This window comes from Euleptes europaea, chromosome 2, assembly GCF_029931775.1.
Source record: "Euleptes europaea isolate rEulEur1 chromosome 2, rEulEur1.hap1, whole genome shotgun sequence".
NCBI lineage: Eukaryota > Metazoa > Chordata > Lepidosauria > Squamata > Sphaerodactylidae > Euleptes > Euleptes europaea.
Window position 1 is genome coordinate 82,857,286 of NC_079313.1, and position 26,235 is coordinate 82,883,520.

General features: G+C 46.5%; 1 protein-coding gene across 1 annotated transcript in view; it reads right to left on the bottom strand.

Moving 5' to 3' along the window:
• Positions 1-25,702, bottom strand: part of TULP1 (TUB like protein 1) — a 47,075-nt gene extending 21,373 nt beyond the window's left edge. The window contains exons 1-7 of the mRNA XM_056844809.1: positions 24,981-25,702; positions 18,737-18,785; positions 10,130-10,241; positions 8,649-8,801; positions 6,259-6,387; positions 3,073-3,192; positions 130-264 (exon numbers count right to left, since the gene is read on the bottom strand). Coding sequence (XP_056700787.1) covers positions 130-264; positions 3,073-3,192; positions 6,259-6,387; positions 8,649-8,801; positions 10,130-10,241; positions 18,737-18,785; positions 24,981-25,702 — 1,420 coding nt within the window. The remainder of the gene's footprint in view (positions 1-129; positions 265-3,072; positions 3,193-6,258; positions 6,388-8,648; positions 8,802-10,129; positions 10,242-18,736; positions 18,786-24,980) is intronic.
• Between the last annotated feature and the right edge of the window lie 533 nt (positions 25,703-26,235).

Below are 26,235 nucleotides of genomic sequence, written 5' to 3' on the forward strand. Positions count from 1 at the left end.
TCCTTTGCTAAAGGCCTGCTGGAAGTTCATCTCGGTGCTTTTCCTTTATCTGCCACCAGGGGCTGTGAGACGGGTCCTAAAGCATCACCTTTCTCTGTTTCTTCTGGCAAGGACCGATGCTGTACTCACCCTTCTTTTTAATTGTTTTCTCCTTGGGGCCTTCTCCCCCAGCATGAAACATGGATGCCGGGCTTTTCTTTTTCTCAGTTTTTTTTGGCTTGGCGTTGGAATCAGATTCATCTTCAGCCTCGCTGTTTTTCAGAACTACAGTTATTCAGGGAGAGATTTTGATCAAGAAGGCAGTCAGGTCAGATTCTGTATAATAATATCTAGCAATAAGGTCATGGAATCTTCTCTCAAACCCTCATAAGGACATAAGCAAGGCCATGCTGGATCAGACCAAGCCCCATCAACTCCAGCAGTCTGTTCACACAGTGGCCAACCAGGTGCTTCTAGGAAGCCCACAAACAAGACGAGTGCAGCAACATTGTCCTTCCTTTGTTCCAAAGCAGCTAATATAATAGGCATGCTCCTCTGTTCCTAGAGAGAATAGGTATGCTTCATGACTAGTATCCATTTTTACTGTAGCCTCACTGAGTGTGACTCAGCAGAACAGTGATATTTAACATCAGATTTGGCTAATGCAAGACCAAAACATTGGCACTGGGGAACAATGTCATGCATTAATGTTCCAATTAAGGTTGCAACCCCCTTGTTCTTTTCAATCCTGCTGCTGCTCTCACACGGCCATATTATCACGCAACACTTTGTGCCCTTCTATCATTTCTGCCTTTCCTCACTATCCTGTAGGACCCCGTGAACCTCAAGTGGGAGTCTTCTAGCAACAAGTTCTTTGTCATCCTGTTTACGACTGGAGACCAAAGGCCTTTGTCGAGTGGGGAGCAGAGAGTTGGAAGGAAGAGGGTGCAACTCACTCCGTACCTGCCATTTCACCCTTCCAAATTCCTATCCTCAGCGACTGTCTTCCCACAGAGTTGTAAACATAAACACATGTGCAGTTTGGCCTTGAAAAGGAATGCTCCATGTACAGGGACAGGGTAACACTAACAGCTAATGGTGTTCCCATCCTCCACCTCTATGACCCTTTGCTGGCTTTGTCTGTGGGGAAAGGGGCTGAGGGAATGATTGCTCATTTTTCACATTTATATCCCTTCCTCCAAAGAGCTCAAACACACACACGTTTCCTCCTCCTTCACACACAAACACAAGCATCCTTTGATCAGGCTGGGAAAGGATCATGCTATTGACTGTTTCCACCTGCATGATAGTTGCGATTTTGCCTCTTCCAGAGAAAACACAGAAATAATTGTATTTTCGCCTGCAGGTCAAATTACAATTGAGAGGTGGTGGTTTGCTTTGGGTAGACAACAGAGAAAATCCTCCCTCCCACATATACTGAATATCTGCTCTCTACGGATACCTAATATCAGCTGAGAAAGAGAGAGAGATTTGTCAACAGGATGGGACTAACCTGGGTAAAGACTGCTTCCACAAGGTAATAATGACCCAGTTTAACTTCAATCTGAAATACCTTGTGAACCATCATCAATTTGTCTCATCTATCATTCAAATGTATACTCCCACATGCTTCCATCTTCTCTCAGCCTGCAAGGAAATTGTGCTTCTTGCATGAGTCTTTGAGCGATGGGCAGACCTTGCTGGACTGTAGGTTTTTAAAAAATGAGGTGACCTTCCATTATTTGCTTCTTTCCCTCACAATGCGAGTGCTGTAATGTACAGCATTTAAACTGTGAGCCTCTCAGCATCTAACACCAAAGGCTGACAAGGCTGGGTTTCGAGAGCTTGATCATGCTTCCTTTAAATTTTCATAACATCTAGTATGAAGAAGTGTTCTGGTAAGCTCAGAGGCTTGCATAATGTTTTCTGTCCCTTCAGTTGGCCCTAATAAAAGGTATTGCATGGGTTTTGTTTCTGCCTCTGCCCTGAAACACTATCATTGTGTGGTGGTGGAAAGTGCTGTCAAGTCCCACCCAACTTCTGGCAACTCCATAGGTTTTTCAAGGCAAGAGATACTCAGAGGTGATTTGCCATTGACTGCCTCCGTGTCACAACCCTGGTATTCCTTGGTGGTCTCCCATACAAATACTGACCAGGGCTGACCCTGCTTATCTTCTGAGATCTGACGAGATCAGGCTAGCCTGGGCCACCCAGGCTCATTGTTGTACAAGCTAACATTTTATGACTGGCTCCACCTACAAAGCCATCAGGAGTGGACTGACCAGAACTTTTCCTAGTGGGCTGATGGCCTGGGGAGCCTCCTCTACTCAGCCACCCCTGTCTGGGACAGGTTGCATTTAGGGAAGGGCCGTAGCTTAGTGGTAGAGCATCTGCTTGGCATGCAGAAGGTCCCAGGTTCAATCCCTGGCATCTCCAGTTAAAGGGACTAGGCAGGGAAGTATGTGAAAGACCTCTGCCTGAGGTTGAGACCCTGGAGAGCAGCTGCCGGTCTGAGTAGACAATACTGACTTTGATGAACCAAGTGTCTGGTTCAGTATAGGGCAGCTTCGTGTGTTCATGTGGCAAGGACACTTCCTGGTCAAGATGCATGTGGCGAAGGCACCACCTAGCTGAGCTGAGTCACATGTGGCACAGCAAAGGTGCTTTGAGGCCTGCCTGAGTCATGAATGAAAGACACGGCCCAGCTGAATGGCATGTATGAAAGGTGCTGCCTGGCTGAGTCATGGTAGAGTGGGGGCAGCTGGGTAGGCACCAAAAGCACTTACTGGTGGTAAGTGGCAGCCATAAGTGGTGCCCCCGCCCCAGCGCCCACTGCCCTGGTCACCTTGATTGCCTTCCCCCACACCACCCTCATGAAAGAGGGAGGGAGGAAGAGCAGGCAGCCACTTTCTCCCTCCTTTCTGGTGTCTTAGAGCACATCTAGGCCAATGACAGAGGACATTAGGCTAGCAGCTGGCTAAGGACACCCAACCCTTTTGAACCAGCCCCATCCATGACACAAGGAGGACTCTGAACCCGAGGCTACTTGGACCAAGTCCAGCACTCTAACCAGCAGGCTATTCTGGCTCTCACCTTTCTTTTTGACCTTTTTGTCTTTCTCTTTCTTGTCCCCATTAACTTGGAACACAGAGGGCGTCTCCTTCTTCAGTGTCTTTGAAGTCTTGGTCTTGGTGTCAGGTTCAGCTTTGTCTCCTATTAAGACACACAGTGGGTGAAAAGCATTAGACCTTTATGAGTATCTGGGGGCGGGGAGGCTGTGGAAGAGATAGTGAATGAAATGAGGGTAAAAGGGGCCCAGAGAGGAGAAGAAGAGGCAAGATCAAGTAAGGAAAGGATAAACGAGGGGATGGATCAAGTAAGGAAAGGAAAAAGTGAGTTTCAAGGAATGGGAGTAAAAGAATATAAAAGGGAGAAATGGAGCAAAAATGAAGGAGACAGACCATAGTGTTTAGGATGTTAATGGTGGTATGACAGGCACACTTTTGTTCCTTTTGACCTGGTCTTACCTGCTGAAACCATGTTTGCACGTTGTTGAAGAACAACAAAAGCCTACAGAATCTGTTTGAGCAGAGTTGTCATGGGGCAGAAGAAAGAAGCTGCTTAACACAGGAGGTAAAGGCTCTTTCCTGGCCTTCAGAGTATGTTTGTGATGAAAAGAAACCAAGAGAAGGAGGGAAAGGATGGATATAGGAAGGGGCAGGAGGGATGGTTGCAAAATGACAGCCAAGGAGAGCCTTTCCGTAATCCTCATCCTGACTACCAGAGCAGGTGTTTCTTCTTAGGTGCAGTTCTATAACCACCTTCCCCATGGACATAAATCTCTTCACACAATGACAGCCACCCCTACCTTACTCCACAACTCTCGAGTTCAGATATGGGGTCTCAGCATTTGGTCCCAAATGTGCTGGCAGGACCTCAGTTGCACCTTGCTCTGCTTTAATATTTTATCTCTGTCCTTCCCTGTTCCTTAATCTGAGGACTTCATAGCCCTTAAATCTGCCTCCCCCTCTTCCTTCTCATTACCTCTCCCTCTGAGATAGGACAGATGTATTCTGTCCATTTTCCAATGACCAAGTGAGGCTCAGAGAATCTTAGTGAATTGTTCGGGATCACAGAGACACTCCTCAGCAGAGAAGGATGTTTTGACTCATGATGTTGCTGCTGTAATCCTGGCTCTTCTTGTCTGGCAGTCCATCAGTAGCTTGATGTCTGAAACTCTTGTAGCTCTTGAGGAAGCAAAGGACTTTTGTTCCTAGCCCCTGAAGGAGTCAATCCTCAAGGGAAATGCCAAGACTGCTTTGTCTGGTTACTCTTTTGCCATGGAGGGGAGGGCTATGGATGAAGTGATTCTCTCCCTCATTTCATAGCCTCCTAATCTCAGTGGATGTGACCCTTTTCACAAGTTGCATGGAATTCTCTTGCTTAGCCGTGAAGATGTCACAATGTGTCATAATGATGTGCTAGAATCTTGACTAAGGAGGCAAAACAGCCAGGTTACCAATGGCAAAATTCAACCAGGAACAGTTAAAAAAGTCTGCAAACACACCAGTCACAGTACCAATGTCCTCCACTGGAATATAGAAATAGCTAAAGAGTAATGGACCGAGGGCTTCCAAGATATCCCATCACACCCCATACACCTTTTGTTCTGGGTATATCTATCACAGGCTACCTTTGAACATTGGAAAGCCCTGTAATTTTATGTCAGTGTTATTGTATGTAAAGGCTTCTCCTGAAGTATTTTGGGAATCGAGCACATGAAGCCACCTTATACTGAGTCAGACCCTTGGTCTATCAAGGTTAGTATTGTTAACTCTGAACCAGCAGTGGTTCTGCAGGGTCTCAGGCTGAGGTTTCATATTACCTACCACCAGATCCTTTTAACTGGAGATGGCAGGGAATGAATCTGCATGCCAGGTAGATGCTCTGTCTTTCATGGATTCACAGCCCCTCTCCCTGTAGTTTCATGAAGATGCTGAGAATCCTTCCTTAGATTCCTAGCTCTTCACAGCAGTGTAGTTCTCGAAGGTTCCTAGGGAGAGGAAAAGACCTCCAAACCAATATGTCTGTAGTACAGACATATACCATCTCAGAGATTTCTCATTATGTCCCTGTTTGGGATCTTCACTCTTGTGACCAACCCTTACCTCCTTCAGATAACTAAGGTCTCCAGCTTCCTTAAACAACTCTGCTCTTTTTCTCTTGCTGCTCATTTTGTGCTGAATCCCTGCTTGAAAGCATAGCTGATGCTACCTTTTTCTCTTCCATCAAATAATTGCTCAAAAACATATTTTTCACATGACCTTTGCCATATAATTTAATCTTCATGCCCAAATGGAAGTCAGCATGGGTCAGCATCCATCGCTGCCCTTGTGTTTTCCTCTCTTCCCACTTTGGGAGGGGTCATCTCAGTGTCACAGCACATGCCTTCCTTGCCAGCTAGGTGTAGTGGTTAAGAGCGGTGGTTTGGAGCTGTGGAGTCTGATCTGGAGAACTGGGTTTGATTCCCCACTCCTCCACATGAGCGGCAGAGGCTAATCTGGTGAACCGGATTTGTTTCCCCACTTCTACACATGAAGTCAGCAGGGTGACCTTGGGCAAGTCACATTCTCTCAGCCTCACCTAACTCATAGGGTGTTTGTTGTGGGGAGGGGAAGGGAAGGTGAATGTAAGCTCGTTTGAGTCTCCCTTAAGTGGTAGAGAAAGTCGGCATATACAAACCAACTCTTCTTCTTGCCGAAGGCACCTAGTTTCAGTCCCTGGTATCTTCAGTAAAGGGATCTCAGTTAAGAGGTGTTGGAAAAGACCTTTCTCTGCTGAGACCCACTACTAATCAGAGTGGCTAAACGGAGGAAGAAGGGTCAGTAATCTGACTTGTTATAAGGTAGCTCCATGCGGATAACCCAGGCTAGCCTGATCTCATCAGATCTCGGAAGCTAAGGAGGCTCAGCCCTGGTTAGTACTTGGATGGGAGACCACCAAGGAAAACTAGGGTTGCTATGAGGAGACAGGCAATGGCAAACAATCTCTGAACATCTGTTGCCTTGTAAAACCCTACATGGGGGGAGCCCCCATAAGTCAGCTTTTGACTTGACAGCAAAATCAAAACAAAATATGTTTTCTCCATTATCTGTTTAGATTGTAAACCTTCTGAGGGTAGGAGATTATCTATTTCTGCATCTATATATCTGTAAGCTGCTAAAAATATGCTACTAGTACCACCACTACTACTGCTAAGAACAATAGTGTGTAACTGACCTTTACTTTTGGACTTCTTTTCCTTACTTTCACTAGTTGGAGTGTCTTTATGGACCTTCTTTTTCGGCTTTTTTGGGGGATCACTTTCTACCTCTTCCTCCTCTTCATCTTCCTCCTCTTCAGAGTCCTCTGGAGATTTGGGGTTTGGACAAGCAAGAGTTGACAGGGGGAAAGGAGAAGAAACAACCATGTAAGTGAACACAACGGAAGCTTTAAAAGCCAGAGGCAGGTAGAAGTATTTCTTTAGTTTTGGAGCAAGTGAATTCTGCTGCCTGGACTGTAGAGCTTATTATTGCTAATTTACATGAGTTTGCAATGTGTTACCCAGTTGTATTTCTTCTTTTTTCACAATTATCTCACAATTCCATCATGGTGCTAGCTAGATTAGTTCCTTGCTAAGAGGTTTTGTCAATTTCACCAAGTGGGAGAAATGAACTAAACCAGATCCTTTTTCACATTCAAGGAGAGTGGGTGCCGTGTAGGGTTGCCAATCTCCAGGTACTACGAAATAACAGCTCAGAGGCTCCTAAATACATTACTACAATTGTAATGTATAGGAATTCAATATTCAAACATTACACTCATACCCGATATTACAAAATCATATCATGGTACAAATATTCAATCACATTCATTATAACCATAAATCATAATTACGCCAGCCAGCAAGAACAAACATATAAACTAAAATACAAATATCTCTTCCTAGAAATAAATTCCTCGAATCAGCAGAAAATGTCCCAAAGAATATTTCAGGTAAAGTATACTTTATAAAACGTGATGAACAGCGATGAAAGTTCTTGACTGGGTCCCAATCCAACATATTTAGGAGCCTCTGTGTTGTTATTTCGTAGTAACTTCTAATAGCCAGCACTTGTGGTGTTAATTTGAATAAATCTCCAGGTACTAGCTGGAAATCTTCTGCTGATAGAGATCAGTTCACCTGGAGAAAATGGCCACTTTGGCAATTGGGGTCTATGGCACTGAAGTCCCTCCCCAACCCCCACCCTCCTCAGGCTCTGCCCCAAAAACCTCCCGCCAGTGCTGAAGACAGTCCTGGCAAACCTTGTGCTGCAGTTCTACAGAGGCACACAGGCCTCAAGTTTAAATCTGTGGCTGCTAATTGCCACACAGACTAGCACAAAATAATGCCACATGTTCCTATGTTAAAGCATCTGGATTTTTGGCTGCCAGGGACTTGTAACACTACAAAAGTATAGCTTTAGGAGGCAGTTGCACTAACAAGTTCCAACTGGCTGTGGTCCTGCATAGCAGCTTCCTAAATGACCCTTATGGCCAATCTATACGTGATGCCTTCAGTCATGTGTAGCTTGTTCCTAGCGGCAGGTTTTTTTTTTTTTCATGGCTTGTTTTACAAAAGGCAGCCGTTGAGGCTGCAAATTGCAGCAGAAGACCGGAATAGTAGGAGCAGGGTTCCTAATGCTTTCATCTTGTTGGTCCACTAAAATTGCCCTTCCCCAAGCTGCTTTTTGCCCTGCAAGGGGAAAGTACACATCTCTTTTCCTTTGTGGAGCAAATAGCAACATGTGGAATGATCCCTAATAGGAAAAACAGCACAAAAGGAAAGGACAAAGAGCCCTTTCCCCACCGCACTCTAGTTTGCAAATGCCACGGCTGTATTCTAAAATAAATATATTAAGTGCACGGACTAGGTAAGGTAAAGGTAAAGGTCCCCTGTGCAAGCACCGGGTCATTCCTGACCCATAGGGTGATGTCACATCCCGACGTTTACTAGACAGACTTTGTTTATGGGGTGGTTTGCCAGTTCCTTCCCCAGTCATCTTCCCTTTACCCCCAGCAAGCTAGGTACTCATTTTACCGACCTCGGAAGGATGGAAGGCTGAGTCAACCTTGAGCCGGCTACCTAAACCAACTTCCGTTGGGATCGAACTCAGGTCATGAGCAGAGCTTGGACTGCAGTACTGCAGCTTACCACTCTGCGCCACGGGACTACTAGCTTCTAAAAAGCACTGAGAGAGAGAGAGAGAGAGAGAGTTGCAGCTGTGTTTAGGTGCATAGTGAAGCAACTGGATGATTGTTTTTGCATGCAATGTTGTTCCTACCTATCAGTCAGATTTATGTTTGAGAATACCATTAATGCACAATGCAAAGATTTTTTGCAGAGCACAGTAAATGGTAGCTGGCATTGAAACAGCTCTTAGAGACTCAGCCATATACCAAGTTATCTGCTCTCAGCTGGAGGTCATTTAAAAAAAGGCATAGAGATGGAGATCAAAGAGTGCTGCACCCTCTGGAATCTGTGGATTGAATCAGATTGCAGTCCTGGGGTTGGTGAATACAGATGCACAAGTAAGAGAGAGAGGATGGGATTGGGGAGGAGGGAAAGGGAGCTGACAGGGCCCCCTCACCTTGTCTCTTTTTCTGGCTCTTGGCCACATTGAAATGAGATGATGGATTTTCCTTCTTTTTCTTGGGATCTCTAATGAATTTGGCATACGTGTCCTTCTCATCCGCTTCTTCTAACTTTTCCTCCTTCTTCTTTCTCACTTTTTTGACACCAGCTTGTGACAAGAAACACCACAGTCAGAATGGACAAAGGGGAAAGCCAGGGAGGTCACACCATGGGAGATGGCATAGCTAGGAGGAGCAGGGGTCTTGTATGAGAGCAGCTTCTAGGATTTGCTTTGTGGGGGGGGGGGGGTAAACTGACAAGGAGTTTTGGGAGAAAGGGCATTAATAACAAGATCTTTTGGAAAGCAAAAGGCAACTTGTATTTGTGAGGCCAGAAAAGGCTACCCCTGTATTTCTCTTTCTCAATGGTCATTTATGCATGCTGAAGTTTTCAAGTTCAGTCCCCAGCATCTCCAGTTGAAAAGGTATCAGGTAGTAGGTAAAAGGAAAGACCTTTTCCTGATACCCTGGAGAGCTGCTGCCAGTCTGAGTAGACAATACTGACCTTGATGGGCTAATTATTTGATTCAGTATGAGGAAGCTTCCTGTGTGTTCGTGTATGTGTGTATTCCCCAGCCCTGTGTTTCCGCCCTCCTCTTGGATAAACCTGACTAGAATACTACTGTTACAATATGGGTGTGAGGTGCGTGCCATGGCCAGATCAGATGTGACCAGGGCACAATTTAATTTGCATTGTGCTATGTAAAATTTAAAGCACAGTGGGCCAGATAAGATAGCATGCAGAGCTCATTCCCCACCCATACTATGCCCTCTGAAATAGATTCTATGGGTTTAAATGGGGTTAAATTACAGGTGGAAAGGTACTGGCTGGACATTAGGATTTTTTTTTTTACAGTAGAGTAGTTCAGCAGTGGAATCGGCTGCCTAGGGAGGTGGTGAGCTCCCCCTCACTGGCAGTCTTCAATAAGCGGCTGGACAAACTCTTGTCAGGGATGCTTTCAGCTGATCCTGCATTGAGCAGTGGTTTGGACTACATAATGCACATTACAGTAGCCTGTATACTAGATGCCAGTGTACAGAGAAGAGTGGCTAGATTGTCTTTCACCATTATTTGAATGTGCGAGTTGCTGACATCCTGCGCTGAGGCCACAATGATACCCTACTTGTCTGCTGGACAACAGACAAGGCCATTTGGATGGGACTGAGTTCAGTAGTAGAGCACATGTTTTATCCCAGTTCCCATTCCTGAAATATGAAATGAACATGCTCTTGAGACACCAGGGCCCAATCCTGCTAACATTCTCACAAGGCAGGGCTGCAGCAGGTATTTACTTGAGACCTTGTAGCGCCATTGTAGAACCATTGCCAGTCAGAGCAGACGATGCTGGTACAGATGGACAAATGCCTGGATTCTGTATAAGGCACTGCTCCATGTGCCACATAGCACCATTTCTGGTGGTCTAGTTATGCCCCTTACCCTGAGTGCGGCCTGTGGTCTCCTCTGCAGGGCTCGATTCCTCAAGCTTCTTCACTTTGGATTTCTTTGGCTTGGCTTCCAATGTGGCCTCTGGCTGTTTCTTTTTTGGCTTCTACTCCAGTGGATGTAGCTGTAAGAGAAAGCGTACGTTCTTTATGGAGAATAAATAGGAAAGTAAGGTCTCTACTCTAGTATATTCCCTGATTTTAACCAAGACACAATTAACGACAGCCTAGTGACACACAACTCTCTGTTCTCTGGTCCTGGGCTGGTGAAAACCAATAGTCTAAAAGTCGCACAGTGGGAAAAGTATGAAAAAGTGCCTCCCACACATCTCAACATTTATGGATCCCATATCTGACAGCAAGATGAAACTAGTTGCGATCGATGCAGGTGTCTCTCAGCACAGTTGGCAGGATCTTTTTCTTCTAACCACACATTGTTTTGCAGCAGAGAAAGAGTCCAAGGACTTGTAAGTCCCAGAGAGAAAGGACCATGCAAACATGCTCAGCAGGGGAGGTGGGATTCCCTGGTTGGTAAACTCTACAATACTGGCTGTATGTCTGTCTATGCTGTGAGGATGACAGGGAGAGAGAAAGTACGTCCCCTGTACCCTGCCATCAGAGCCTCTACACAGGACCTCATTGGAGCAGAAGGAACAGAATCCAGGGGCATTAACGCATGGGCAGAATGTTCCTGGTTCGCTCCTCTGTTATCCCACAATATTTTAATCCCACAATATTTAAGTCTGGATAATCAAACGCATGACGCCAGCCTATCCCACATTAAGTCTGAAACAAGTAGCTGCCGGAGGCTCCCCGTGCGTTTGAACCAACCATATAATGTGGGATAGTTCGCAGTGCGGGATAGCAGGGGAGTGACATCGCCCAAGGATTGGCTGAGGGGTTATCCAATCAAAGGGCGATTCTCCCCCTTTTTTTCTTGGAACACCAGCGTTCCGGTATACCATCGTCTCAACCTGTTAAACATTGATCTTCTCAGGCATGAAATGGCTTTTTGGAGTGGGGCAGTGGAATGCATACTAGAGTGAGGGAGGTGCGTTGGTGCTACTGAAAAAAAGATGTGGGTATTTTTTTGCTGAGATGTTAGAAAACCGGCAATCTGGTGAAGCTAGCATACCTCAGAAGTTTACAGGCATTGCAAACGAACTCACTAGTAGAAGCTGGTGTGGATGACAGGATGGATTGTGCTAGTCCCATGGGCTGTCATTCCAGTCCCAGAGCTCTAGGTTTAGAGATCTTACTGGAAAATCCATTCCACATTTTCTTTGCAACTCTGTTTGTGCTGTAATGTATTTCAATGGAGCTCATGCAAGGCAATTGGCAATCCAGGCTCCTTCAATAGGCTATGCATCCTCTCCCATTGTTTCTAATCGGCTAGCCTGTCATTCATTTTAGTGCATCCCGACTTCACCTCTTTGCTTCGTGGCCAGCCCAGAGGAGAGGGGAAGGAAAGCCTTGTACATTTTTCAGCGTGCCACTTCAGAGGCTCGCAACAGCACAGCGGATGGGAACGCGTTGATCAGATTGACGGACCACGTTTTGCTTCCACCCAAAGCTGGAAAGTTGTGCCTTTTCCTTCCGAGTGTAAATAAAGCTGTGTTGTGAGGGCGAGGCAACGAAACTGGCTGGGCTTATTCAAAACAGGACAAAATGGGCATTTTAATTAAAAAGACGGGACGGCCAGGAAATGTGACAAAAAACGGGTCAGCCTATACAAAAGAAGGTAGGACAGGACTGTGCTTCAGCTGCCATTTGCCTTGGGGTGGGGGCTCAGTCCCCCCTCGCAAGTTCGGGGGGGGGGCTCGAGGGCTTGAGCCCCCCCCCAAGTTTACGCCTATGTGAGGGAGACCAGTAAGGGGCGTGTCCTTGAACGAAAGGAGGTTAGTAGCGGGCTAGTCATGTGATTACACGCACGCCGGCGTTCCAGTAATGTAGCGAAATTTAAAAAAGTAGCGGTTTAGCACTGAAAAGATCGCTAGAAAACAGGGATTGCTTAACCCGGTTTTTTTTGCCTTAATTCGCGACTAAGGTGGGTCCGATGCGCAGCACTTGGACGGTCGTGCGTGTGGACCACGGAGAGTCGCTACTATTAAGGCACAAAAGCGAGACAAATTGGCCGTGCGTTAAGCCCCCAGATGAACAAAGGCATGAGGAGGTATGAGATGCAGCATTGATGGTGAAATGCCAGTGCAGCATTTTGGTGACCCCAAGATAGGGTTGCCAGCTCTGGGTTGGGAAAGACCTGTTTTTTTTGGGGGTGGAGTCTGAGGAGGGTGGGGTTTGGGCAGGGGAGGGGCTTCAGTGGGGTATAATGCCATAGAGCCCACCTCCCAAAGAGGTCATTTTCTCCGGGTGAACTGATCTCTGTTGCCTGAGATCAGTTGTAATAGCAGGAGATCTCCAGCCACCACCTTGAGGTTGGCAACCCTACCCCTAGATGACCCGAACCCTTGGATTGACTCAGGAATCAGAGGAAGACTGGGCAGGTCTTCCAGCAGCGACAAGGCCAGTGTCCTCTACAGCTCCCTTTCCCATGGCCATTATTCCCTTGCACTATTTGCCCTGGATCCCCGGTCTTCATGCCTTTCTCCCACTTTATTTTTCTATAAAAGGAACATGCATATGTGAATTAGAAGAAAAACGAGCGAACTGACTTTTGATTCTGGGTGCCACACTCATTGCTTTTGCTGTTGTTTTGCTTGTCAGAGCATGCACCACATGCACTAGTTGCACGCATGCGCAACTAACCAAATAACAGTTTTTAAAAAACCAACTAAAGTGGGAGCTCTGAGGGATGGACTGGAATTGAAACCTAGAAACAAACAACTGTTTTGTGATTGCGAAGTGTGGAAAGATGTGGCAACTCAGGCCTACTCACAACTGAACATTACAGGGAGGAGTGGATGAGATGGCCCTCCTTAATTCAGAAAGGCTTCCTGCCCATCAGGATAGTAACTAGGCATGTTACAATATAAACAAACAACACTTGGTTGCCAACATGCAAAACTAATCTACTACTACTGCCAATGATCTCACAGGATTGCCTTTGAAATGGTGGGAAAGTAATGAAATGAGGATTCTTGTTATGTGCCTCCTGCTTTTGTTTTGTTGGTTTCCAATAGGGTATAAACGACAATCACACTTATTTATTAGATCTCCCACCCAGGCACCGACCAGAGTTGCTTAATGTCAACAAGGCTCTTGCGTCATGTGCCCTTCGCCCAGGCAAGTACACAGTGCGCTACAAGGACAAAACAAGAACTGGAAATATGTGCGGTGCCAATGACTCTAATTTACTGAAAGGTCTGCACGAGAGAGAAATCTTTTGACTAAAAATAAATGGAGATTTAATTTTCACAATATGTCTATTATTTATTGTTAACAGAAGTAATTGTTTAAATGAGACCTCGAGATCATAACAGTTAGCCAGGCCGAGTTCACCCTTTAAAATAAGCAGGTGGGCCAGGCTCACCCTGAATGCCACCCCCCTCTTTGACCATACACTGGGACTAGGGTTTCCAGGTTCCTATTCACCACCGGTGTGAGATTTTGGGGCGGAGCCTGAGGAGGGCGGGGTTTGGAGAGTGGAGGGACTTCAATGCCATAGAGTCCAATGGCCAAAGTGGCCATTTTCTCCAGGGGAACTGATCTCTGTCAGCTGGAGATCAGTTGTAATAGCAGGAGATCTCCAGCTAGTACTTGGAGGTTGGCAACCCTAACTGGGACGGTTTTCTTTGTAAATATAAGAACAAGAAATAGACATCTCAAGTCAATGACCTATCAAATAACAGTTCACCCATGTCACCCCAATACCACTGGGCATTGATTTCTTTCACAACAAGCTAAACCAAAGGAAAGGTGACAAAAGCACAGGAAGGCATTTTCTGAGCAATGATGATAAATAGGGGACCCATCTTTCTTGAGCTTTGGGCTTTCTTTAGGCTGCACCACAATTAGCACCACTAGATGGTTCAGCGATATACTTCAAGAGAAATTAAAGTACCCAGCTCAGTTGTCCTAAAGTGAATGAGGGATGCTACTGGCCCCGTTGAATCAATTGGAGTGCTACCATTGGATGTCTGCTGCAACTTAAGTATGTTGTATAAAATGTATATCAGTATTTTGCCCTGGTATGGGAATTTGCCAGGCATTTTGACAGAAATCTGCAGACAAAGACAATGTGGTAGTCCAGGTTTTGGTTTAGTTTTCTCCTTGCCACTAGCTGATCTATGGTTCACCTGAGCATCTGTTCATGTCATTGGTTCTAGCTCAGTGTCTAAAAGTCTGCAGAGGTATCTAAGTGTCCCACACCATGCCAAGCCATCCATGCTATCTTAGTTGAAGAGGTACATAGTTTCCTGTGAGCCCTGTTTAATGGAACAGTCTGGGAGGGTGTTTGTATAAGATCAGAGGATTGTAGTCTATTGCAATGTTTATTGTATGTAATATGTATCATCTTTCTTTAAGTGTACTGTGTTGTATCTTTGCAATCCACGTATGGTGTGTCATGGTTTAGGCAGCTTTCCGTTTGCACTGTTTCCTAACCTTTTGTAATCTTAGTCCTATTGCATTGTTACTGGATGTTTTGTGCTGTCTGCTTGAATTGTTTTCTGCATTTTGTAATCCACCTTACGTTTCAGTGAGAAAGATGAGAGATACAGATGTGTGTGTGTGTATGTAAAAAGGGCCATCAAGTCACAGCCAATTTATGGCAACCCAGTAGGGTTTTCAAGGCCAGAGACTAACAGAGGTAGGTTGCCATTGCCTTCCCCTGCATAACAACCCTGGTATTTCTTGGTGATCTCCTATCCAAGTACTAGCCAGGACCGACCCCGCTTAGCTTCTGAGATCTGACGAGATCAGGCTACCCTGAGCCAACCATAAAACAGCTACCCCACTAAAAAGGGAGAATCCTGGTAGTGCTGTATGAAAGTAGAACTGCCCCCTTTTGATTATCCCAGAGAGAGAGGCGAGGGGGGGGGGAGAGAGATATATATTCTCATTTCCTCTCATAGTCACTAGATGCCTTGTTAGCTGTGAGAGGGAAAGAGGAATATGTCCTTTAGTGAAAATTCCCTGATGAAGAGACATTTAGTGTAAGCCATACTGATAGTTATCATTGAAGACTTTTTAATGGCACCGTTGGTACAAGAATGGCCACATAGTAAAGAACTGACACATTCCTAAACATCCCACTCTGTAGCGTCCTGTCTTTCCATGTCAGCTTTATATGGGTATATTGTAGTATTTCAGAACCAATAAGTTCACAGTATCTCTCTGAGAAAGTTTTAATAGAACTGAAACAATGCTACCTTCTTGTTTATTTCTTTAAAACATTTCTTAGTTGCCTTTCTCCATAGTGGAAGTCAAGGCAGCTTAAAACATAATAAAAACACATTAAAACACTATATAATAAAAAACAACAATGATAAAATACCCATAAAAAGCCACAAGTTAAACTTTCCCCTATTTTAGATTCTGAATAGTAATGGAAACACTGATATGCTGTAATCATTGCTGCTTGCTGGGTGACCTGGGGCCAGTCGCTGTTTCTCAACCTAACCTCCCTCACAGGACTGTTGTAAGGATAAAATGGAAGAGAGGCTGGGATCAAAATGTACTAAAAATAATGTGAAGTCCATGGGATGAGAAATCATGGTAAATGTTACTTCTGCTATGTAAACAACATAAAATGGACTCAAATATGTCACTGGGGGTTACCGCATTATGTATTCCCAGTGATGTATTAAGAGTTTGAAAATGTTATAAAAAACATCGCTTTAAAAGGGGTTTTGCATGCCATGGCGAAAAAATGGTTGGAAGACGTCTTCACAGCTAAAGGGGCCAAACAAAGTGCGAACAGTATTTTTTATAACAGTTTCAAACTCTTAATACATCGCTGGGAAAACATAGAAAGTGCGAACAGTATTTTTTATAACATTTTCAAACTCTTAATACATCTCTGGGAATACATAATGCGGTAACCCCCACTGACTAGAAATAGAAGCTATACACCACAATGACAGGTGCAATATCTGTAGCTAAAGATCTCCAAACTCGAATTTGCTAATTAATGCCTGTCAATGAAATAATACCTCTGATGGTTATGATGATACATACTACTACTACCACCACCACCACCTTTACTAATAATGGTAAAGCAACTTACCAGACAGGAAGCCCATTGATAGCAAACAGGGAAACAAATTATAAGTCATGTATTAATTTGATAGGGTAAGAGAGGTAACACAAAACCACTAGCTAGCATGGAGGCAGAAAAACTGTACTCTAGCCTCAGTCTTCCATGAGAAATGTAGAGACAATCATTTCATTTTTAGGCAAGGAGGAGGAGTGACGTCCCACAAAATGCTGTCCTGTAGCTCTGATAGTGCCTAGTAGACCAGCACAGAGTCAGGGACCTTTAAATCTGTTGAGTTCACTGGGTTTATTTATGCGTGCCTAACTCTGTGGTGACCATAGTGTTTTAACTGTGCAAACATAACAAGGAGGGAGACTTGCTGAATCATAAAAGCCTGTTTCTCCCCTCTCCTTTTTTGACCTGCACCCTAGTGCTGGAAAGGGAGAGTGTGCTTAACTTTAAAAAAGAAGTTAAGAAAAGATCCTGTATTAGCAGGGCTGTGCTGCAGGAGAGAGAGGAAAGTCATTCACTTTGGTTTTCTTTCTGAAGGGCTGCATGAGTGCTTGTGTACCCTCAGATGACTTCACAAACAACTTGCTGCTTCTTTTGTGTGGTGGGGGATGTATTCCTCTGTCCAAGCTGGCTACATCATCTGCTCATTCAAGTAACTGGAACAGCATGACCATCAAAAATTATAGGGAAGGGTGCTGGTAACACGTGAGATGTGCACATTTTGTGCCTGCAAAAAGCAAATGTAATTCATTTTACATAAAAAGAAAGCTGAAAATGTTGAGTCACACATCCTTTTAGAAGACACAAAAGGCAGCATTCTCCACCCATGCAATTCATGCCTCACTTTATTATATACATTGGGAACGATGGTGTGCCTCAGTTCAAACACACCTACTTAGGATTGCTCCCTTAAAGTGCAATCTAGGGTTGCCAGGTCCCTCTTCGCTATCAGTGGGAGGTTTTGGGGGTGGAGCCTTAGGAGGGCAGGGTTTGGGAATTGGAGGGACTTTAATGCCATAAAGTCCAATTGCCAAAGCGGTCATTTTCTCCAGGGAACTGATCTCTATCGGCTGGAGATGAGTTGTAATAGCAGAAGATCTCCAGCTGGAGGTTGGCAACCCTAGTGCAATTCCATGGAAAATTATTCCAGTGTAAATCCACTGAAGTCAGGAGGTTTAGACTGAAACAACTTTGCATGTGTAAAGTTATTCTGCATGTGCAGAGGAACTCTTCAGCGGGCTTAGACTGGAATTACTCTGCATGGGATTGCACTGGACCCATGAAGTGCTAGTAAACAACTTGTGGTCACATAGAAGCAATGAAGGTAAGAAGCAGGTGGATCAGATTAGGTGCATTGTGTGTAATCCTATTTCATCAAGGGCTATAAATAATTATTACTGATCAAACGCAAGTCATGAAGCTTTGGCAATAAATATTTGAGAAACAGGTGCTCATTTGAAGCCAACAGCTTAACTCAAGGGGGCATAAATAACATTGCTGGTTTTCTGGTGAAAGTATATTAGCAAATAGGCTATTTAGTTTGGCCAGACTGGGTATTTTAGACCCACCTCCAGGCAAGAAGGAACACAGTCCATGATCTAATCAGCCTAGGGTTGCCAATCTCCAGGTACTAGCTGGAGATCTCCTGCTATTACAGCTGATCTCCAGCTGATGGAGATCAGTTCACCTGGAGAAAATGGCTGCTTTGGCAATTGGACTCTATGGCATTGAAGTCCCTCCCATCCTCAAACCCTGCCCTCCTCAGGCCCCACCCCCAAAACCTCCCACCAGTGGTGAAAAGGGACCTGGCCACCCTAAATCAGCCAGATATTGCTATAGCGGGATCAGTGTTGTGTAGTGGATGGAGATGTGTACTGGGTAAAAGGTGCTCCCTTCACAATGATTGTTGGATGCTTCTGGGTAAATCTGTCAGTTTAAACTCTTTACAGAGTTGGGAGCATATATTGAGAAAACGTATATCATCCCGAGCTCTTTGGTGGAAAGGATGAAAAACAAACGCAAGAAATAAAGGCTGGAGCTCATGGAACGGTTTACTCCAAAAGCAACATACTGAGCAAATTTAGACTTCTTAGAGATGCAGTCCGCATCTTGCCATAACTCAGAGCCCGAGCTTTAGGCCTTGCCTGCCCCTTCTGTCAACCATTACTAAGGCCTAGGAGCCTCACCTTTCTTACATGGCTGCCACCGTCTTCCATTCCGTGCTGATATTTTCAGTTGCTCAGAAGCATTGTAGCATCAATCTAGTTCCACAGCTAGATAGGGACAGGTCTGCTATATTTTCCTAAACAGCTAATGTTTGATGTTGCTGTAGGGGAAGCCCCATAGAGCAGTCAGAGATTAGGCAGACACATTTACACTAGAAATTTACTGTAGGGAATCAGGAGAAGGTGAGAGTGGGGAGGATTTTCATACCTGCTTATTAAGTCTCTGTTGCTTAGGGCTCCCAGATTCCTCACTCACTCTAGTAAAGACAGGAATATTAGATATGAAGTAGGTTTAATTTACACAGGAGTCAGATAAACTTTTATGGAGCACCACCAAGCCACAAGGGAGAGATCTGGAAATGTCTGTGTCAGCTGCATAAGAACTGGGCTGAGCATCTGGCCTCTTTTTATGCAGGCATCGGGGTTGGGCCACAGTAGGGTTGCCACATGCCCACTGGAGGCAGGAAATCTTCTGCCCCCTCCCCATGGGCTTTGCCTGCCAGCACTCCAGTGGCTGGTGAGAGAAAGGAAAACACTAAAAAGCTGTCAGCAAAAGTGTGACAGAAAATCCAGAAAAGGCCGGAAGTGATGTCACACCCACTCTATCATAAAACCATAGAGTTTGTGGCAATTCCTAGAGAGGTGTGATGTCACTTCTGGGGGTTTGTCATTATTTGCAGTGAATACGCATGATTCACACAATGATGTCTTGATCGGTCACTTCCACAACTATTGTTGCAAGACAATTAGGGGACTAGATGCAAGGAGGACAGACCTCTTTAATAGTTGCATGGAAGGGGAAGATCCAGCAGGTGCATGACCATAATGCAATGACGTAATCACACCACATCACAATGCAATGATGTCATCACACCACAGCACATGGGACCACCTCTTCCAATATACTCCTCAGAGAGCTCTATGCTCTTCTGGTGACAATGTGTTGGTATTCCCTGGCGGTCCCATGGAATACCAGGGTTGCTATGCAGAGGAAGGTAATGGCAAACTGTCTGTTAGTCTCTTGCCTGGAAAACCCCTCATAAGGGGTTGCCATAAGTCAACTGCGACTTCAGCACTTTACACACACACACACAGGGGGAAAACAAACAAATATGGGTACCTGGGATTAAAAACAACATTGTCAAACAAGGAAGCAACATGGGAGGTGGGGACCCCCCTCCCATTCTCCAGCACCTCAGAATTGATCCAGACCAGTCTGCCCTCCCATATCAGTTTACATGTCTGGAGTTCCAGTCCTGAAACTCCGGCACCATGTGCAGTTGAGCCCCTTAGATATAACCACTTAGTTATATCTAGCATCCACAAGTCAGCGCCCTCACAATAGAGTAACAGCACCATCCTGAGCAGAGCTATACCCTTCTACGTCCAATGAAGTCAATGATCTTGTGTGTGTAAAGTGCCGACAAGTCGCAGCTGACTCATAGTGACCCCTGGTGGGGTTTTCAAGGCAAGTGGTAAAGCAGAGGTGGTTTGCCATTGCCTTCCTCTGCAGAGTCTTCCTTGGAGGTTTCCCTTCCAAGAACTGACCCTGCTTAGCTTCCAAGATCTGACAAGATCGGGCTATACTATACCATTCCACATCCCCCATGATTTTAGGAGGGTGTAATTCTGCTGAGGCTTGCTCTGTAAATTCCTTTGTGCTAAATTTTAGCTAAAGGAATGGCAAGCCAGGCAACATTTTAAACCATTTGCATATCTTCACCATTCCAATAAGAAAATCAACAACACTCTAACATAGTCTAGCCTAGTACAAGGTTGGACATAGAAAGAAAATATTTTCTTCATGCTTGATGCTAAATGGTCAACATAATTTGCACTTCAAAGGAACATTTTCTGTGTAGGCAGCTCATGTGCAGCACACTTCCAAATCCCTAGCTGGGATTGTTTGGTTATGCTGGTCCTTGAAAGCGATCCAAATATTGTGGCGTAAAATTATGCTTGATATTTCTTGCAGCAGTGTTGTGATTTAAATGATACATACCAAAAACATCTGGAGTTACCAACCAATGCAAGATCATGCTGAGATTCTGTTATGTTTTTTCCCATTTTAAATACCCATGCTTTGCAAAAATCGGAGACAGATCTAATCATGTCTTTCTACCTAATAATGTGCCCAGTTTTCTTAAGTGTTGCTAGCTGGCTTGCTCGTTAACTGGATCCAATGAAAGCAACAGGGTAGCGCCCTCTAAAGGACAGAGCAGTCAAATGATTTTACATTTATTGGTGGCTAGGTCTCCTTGGTACATATCAATTAAACAGAACAGCAAAAATAATGACAACCCCTTCACTGTGAATATATGATTCATTGCACTGCAGCCATCCTTGACCTGGATGGCCCAGGCTAGCCTGACCTCATCAGATCTCAGAAGCTAAGCTGGGTCAGTCCTGGTTAGTACTTGGATGGGAGACCACCAAGGAACTTCAGGGTTGGTATGCAGAGGAAGGCAATGGCAAACCACTTCTGTTTGTCTCTACAGGGTTGCCACAAATCAGCTGCGGCTTCATGGCACTTTGCACCACCACTGCAGCCAAGCCGAAAAGATATTTTCACACATGCGGCTGGGGGGGCTGTCAGGATGTTCAAATGCCCTGGGGGCTGTGCCCAGTGGGAGAATCGACACCCATGGTCATCCTCACTGCAGCCAAGGTGCAAGCAAAGCAGACCCTGCAGCTCAGCTTGGTCCTGGTCCCCAGTAAAAGGGCAGTAACCCAACCAGAACTTGCCCAGTAAGCTAAAGGGCCAGTCGGGCCCAGCATGAAGCTTAAAGTCGCTCCTGCTGTAATCAATTAATAATCAGGGCAGATATTGATGAGGCACTTCAGTCCATCTGCCACAGGCCAGCTAATCTCACTGAGCCAAGCAAGCTGATTCTGCTCCCAGCGAAGGTGTTTAGCATGGAGAACATACGCGTCTTTTCTCTCTGTCTCCAGTGGATTTACCTTTCTAGAGAAATTCCCCTCTCTTCCTTCTCTAGAATAATCTTTGGCGTGTCTCGTTAAAACCTTTCCCCCACCCCTACCCGCACCGCATCCTATAAAGCAGTGTAGGTAAGGCAGATCCAAGGAACAAGACAAGTCCTAGTTTGCCAACAATATCCCCTGGGCTAGGAGGTGAGAGTACTTGCACTTACCCATCTGTGGTCCATACCTCTTGGAGGATCTCTGACTGAAGGGGCATTGCTGACCGCCAGTCTCTCTAACTCAGCGGCAACCAGGTCTCACTCCTAGAGGCAGCAGGAACTCCTGGGCAAAGCCACCTTTCTTGAAGATATGTGAAAGGAATTCTCCTTCCTCCCTCCCCCTGGCGTAAAGTGACAAAACCTCTGAGTGACAAGCAGTACTCTTGCAACGCGACGTAATCCAAGCAACAGACTTCAAAACATCCAGCCCGTGTAGCTGCGGGTGCCCTTCTTGGGCTTTCTTATCCCTCTATTCTTGCAAAGCAGCTCTAGAACATTACATTGATGAACTCCACCAGAGTTCCTTCATTCATATATGTTCTGCAGTGGCAGATGACTTCTGTGTGGGCTTCCTTGGCTACCCAGCAAAGCGTGTGGTGTCTCAATGAAGCAGGTGAAAAGAGGGAGGTGTGGAGAGCCAGAGAGATGATTAACTTTGTATTTCTTTAGAGTCGGTAATAGGATTTCAGGGGCTGACGGACTGCCAGCTGAGCATCCTGGGAGATGCTGTAGAATGGAACATCTGTCACTGTAATTCGTTTCAACGGGGCCCCAGGAAGCTGACTGTGAATGTGGTTCTGGGCCCGCCTTGACTGACGCAAAATGTTTGCAAATGTATTATCCTGAGTGGGATCCTGTGCCTGGGCTCATAATGCTCGGGTCATTTTCATTAGCATCTCTTCACGCCAAGGCACAAACTGTAGGAATGGGAGAAGAAAGAAAAAGAAAATCTAAAATCTGCCAGTTTCTTGCTGCTGAAGCTCCTTTGAGAGCAGTGATAGAACTGATCCCAATTTACTGTGCTGACTGTGAATGAAAAAAAGGCAGTCTGACCTACTAGGTCATTGTTCCCTTTAATGTGCATGTTATGTGCCTATTAAGAGCACAATGCAGCAGGATTACCGGCTTCTCATTATTGTCCTGGTCCCCATAATCCAGTAACCAGTAAAAGTATCTGAAATACTATTAAACTACAATTTTTTGTTGCTTTTTATGCCCTGCTTTTCTTTACCTTAAGGAGTCTCGAAGCAGCTTACAATAGCCTCCCACCCCCCACAGCAGGCACCTTGTGAGGTAGGTAGGGCTGAGAGAGTTCTGAGAGAACTGTGACTGGCTCAAGGTCACCTAGCAGGTTTCATGTGGAGAAGTAGGGAAACAAACCCAGTTCACCAGATTAGAGTCCACCGCTCTTAACCACTACCCCACGCTGGCTGTCCACTAATGAATTATCGCATTCTATATTGGCTCTGACAATAACACACTTGGCTCCATGCCTGACCCGCTAAATTTTGCTGTGGCTCTACCTCTCTGCCCCACCAGATCACACCTTAACTTTACCCCTGAAGTTATTTGTTTTGTCTGAGCTCAGTCAGCGTGTGTGTGTGGGAGTGGTTTTTAATATCAAAGTTGACAACCCAACATGTACATTACCTGGGGTTGCCAGGACCCTCTTCACCACTGGTGGGAGGTTTTTGGGGCGGAGCCTGAGGAGGGCAGGGTTTGGGGAGGGAGGGAGGGACTTCAATGCCATAGAGTCTAATTGCCAAAGCAGCCATTTTCTCCAGGGGAACTGATCTCTATCGGCTGGCGATCAGTTGTAATTAGGGCTGTTGGAAAAAAAAAATCAGTATAGTTCGGTTTCAGCCGAATTCGGCCCGTCTGTATTCGGGATATGCAGAAGTCCGAACTCCCCCACTTTGGGTCTGTGCAATTCGGCGCAAATTCAAAGTTCGGGGAAAAAATTCGGCCGAAAAAAGCCATTAAAAACACAACCGCGCCTTTCCGGGGCTCCAGGGGGCATTTTTGGGGGTAGAGGTCCCAAACTTTCAGCGGAGCTTCAAAGGACCCTTCTTGCAAGACCCCCCAAGTTTTGTAAAGGGAAAAGGGGTGGAGCCCATATCTCGGGACCCCCTGACCCATTGTTTACAAAACTTGGGGGGTCTCTTAAGAAAGCTTGTCTGACGCTCCGCTGAAAGTTTGGGGTCTCTACCCCCAAAAATGCACCCCCTGCAGCCACAGAAAGGAGCGAATGTGCACACGCACCCCCCCCCCCCCATGAGGATTTCTCTCTCTTTCTCTCCCCGGCCGGGCCGCGCAGCAGCTGATTCCTCCAGTACTCAATCCTGACTGATTGGCCAGAAGAAGACCCAGCTTGGCCACCGATTGGCCGGGGGAGAATGCTGCTTACTGACGGTTATGCTGCTACGCCCCGAATTTGCCGAATTTATTCGTGAACTCCCGAACTCGCTGAGTTCTGCTCCCCCATTTTCCCGCCATTTTTTAGTTCGGTTCGTCCTGAACTAAAAACCGCCAAATCAGGGGAAATTCGGCTGTTTTTCGGTTTAGGCCGAACCGAATCGACAGCCCTAGTTGTAATAGCAGGAGATCTCCAGCTAATACCTGGAGGTTGGTAAACCTGGACAAAGAAAGGCTCAGTGCTGTATGGATAATGGAAGGAATCCAGACAGCACTCACACAATATATTAAAGTGCTAATTTATAAAAAGTGAAAGTAGGTGCAAAAGTGAACAATATATACAACAAGATAACAATAAGATACACATATGAATATATAAATAACAGTCCAGCAGAAGAACAGATTCAATATATAAACATCCTGAAAATCAGGTAAGTGAGTGTCTATTCCTGAATATCCTGTGTGACAGGTAAGTCAGTCTTAATAATCAAATATAGACTTATCTATGTTTGTAGACTGCTGGAAAGCGATGTCCCACCCGTGAGGCTGCCCAGCTCTCTGTCTGCAGGGGTGGGGCTGCTGGGATCGGCAGCTCCCACGGAAGCAGTGAAGGATCTGAGCCTGAGTCTGGTGGCATCTCCAGGCACTGTGGCTGCCTGAGGCCTTTAAAACACTTCAGGAACCAGGTTGTTGTAGTGAAAACAAAAGTAATGGATGCACTTCTAGACCAGTGATCCTCAACATGTAGGGTTGCCAGCTCTGTGTTGGGAAATAACTAGAGATTTTGGGGGGTGGAGCCTGAGGAGGGTGGGGTTTGGGGAGAGGAGGGACTTCAATGGGGTATAATACCACAGAGTCCACCTTCCAAAGTGGCCGTTTTCTCCAGGTGAACTGAAATCTGTTGCCTGGAGATCAGATTCAGATATACCGTATATACTCGTGTATAAGCCGAGTTTTTCAACCCCAAAAAAGGGGTGAAAAATTAGCCCTCGGCTTATACACGAGTCACCCCGGGGGAGAGGTACCACTAAGGGGAAATTTCAAGTGGAAACTTACCTCCTCCTCCCCTCTCCTTGCCCAGCATGTCCCGCGGCGGCAGCAGCGACCCGCCGCCCGACTTCTTGCTGCTCCAGAGCAGCAACTAACAACAACAACAAGCAGGCCGCGCTGCTCGGGGGGCCGCCTCCACGCCGCCCGCTGAAGCCGCGGCCAGCGCGGAGGAGGAGGCCGAAGGAGCCGCCGGCGCGGCTCCTTCCCCAGCCGCGGCTCGGGCGGGCGGCGTGGAAGCGGCCCCGCGAGCGGCGCGGCCAAGCGGGTGCAGCCTCCTCCTGAGCGCTGGCTGCCGGCGCGGCTCTTTCCCCGGCTGCGGCTCCAGCGGGCGGCGTGGCCAGGCGGGTGCGGCCTCCCGCCATGTGCTGGGTGCCGGCGTGGCTCCTTCCCCAGCCGCGGCTTGGGCGGGCGGCGTGGAAGCGGCCCCGCAAGCGGCGCGGCCAGGCGGGTGCAGCCTCCTCCTGAGCGCTGGCTGCCGGCGCCGCTTTCTCCCCGGCCGCGGCTCGAGCGGGCGGCGTGGAAGCGGCCCCGCGAGCGGCGCGGCCTGCCCAGGCTCCTTCGGCCCCTCCTCCGGCCACCATCGCCTCTTCTCCAGCCGCGTCTGTTTCGGCCCCTCCTCCACGCTGACCACCCCCGCCCCTTCTCCGGCCACGCCTGTTTCGGCCCCTCCTCCACGCTGACCACCACCGCCCCTTCTCTGGCTGCGCCTGTTTCAGCTCCTCCTCCATACTGCCCACCACCGCCCCTTCTCCAGCTTCTCCTTCGCATTTTTTAAAGAGAATCAACCCGGCTTACAATCGTTTCCCCTTCTTCTCCTCATAACATACACCCTGCGAGGTAGGTGAGACTGAGAGAGTTCGTAGAGAACTGTGACTAGCCCAAAGTCACCCAGCAAGCTTCACGTGTAGGGGTGGGGAATCAAAGCTGGCTCTCCAGATCTGAGTCTGCTGCTCCTGTGGAGGAGCAGGGAATCAAAGCTGGCTATCCAGATCTGAGTCTGCTGCTCCTGTGGAGCCTCAAGTAATGTGATTTTATTGGTATCTATTTTTATTTTGACATTCACCAGTAGCTGCTGCATTTCCCACCCTCGGCTTATACACGAGTCAATCATTTTTCCCCATTTTTTGGGGTGAAATTAGGTGCCTCGGCTTATACTCGGGTCGGCTTATACACGAGTATATACGGTAACAGTGGGAGATCTCCAGCCACCACCTGGAGTTTGGTAACCCTATCGACATGGTGCTAGTTGGCTATGGTGCCT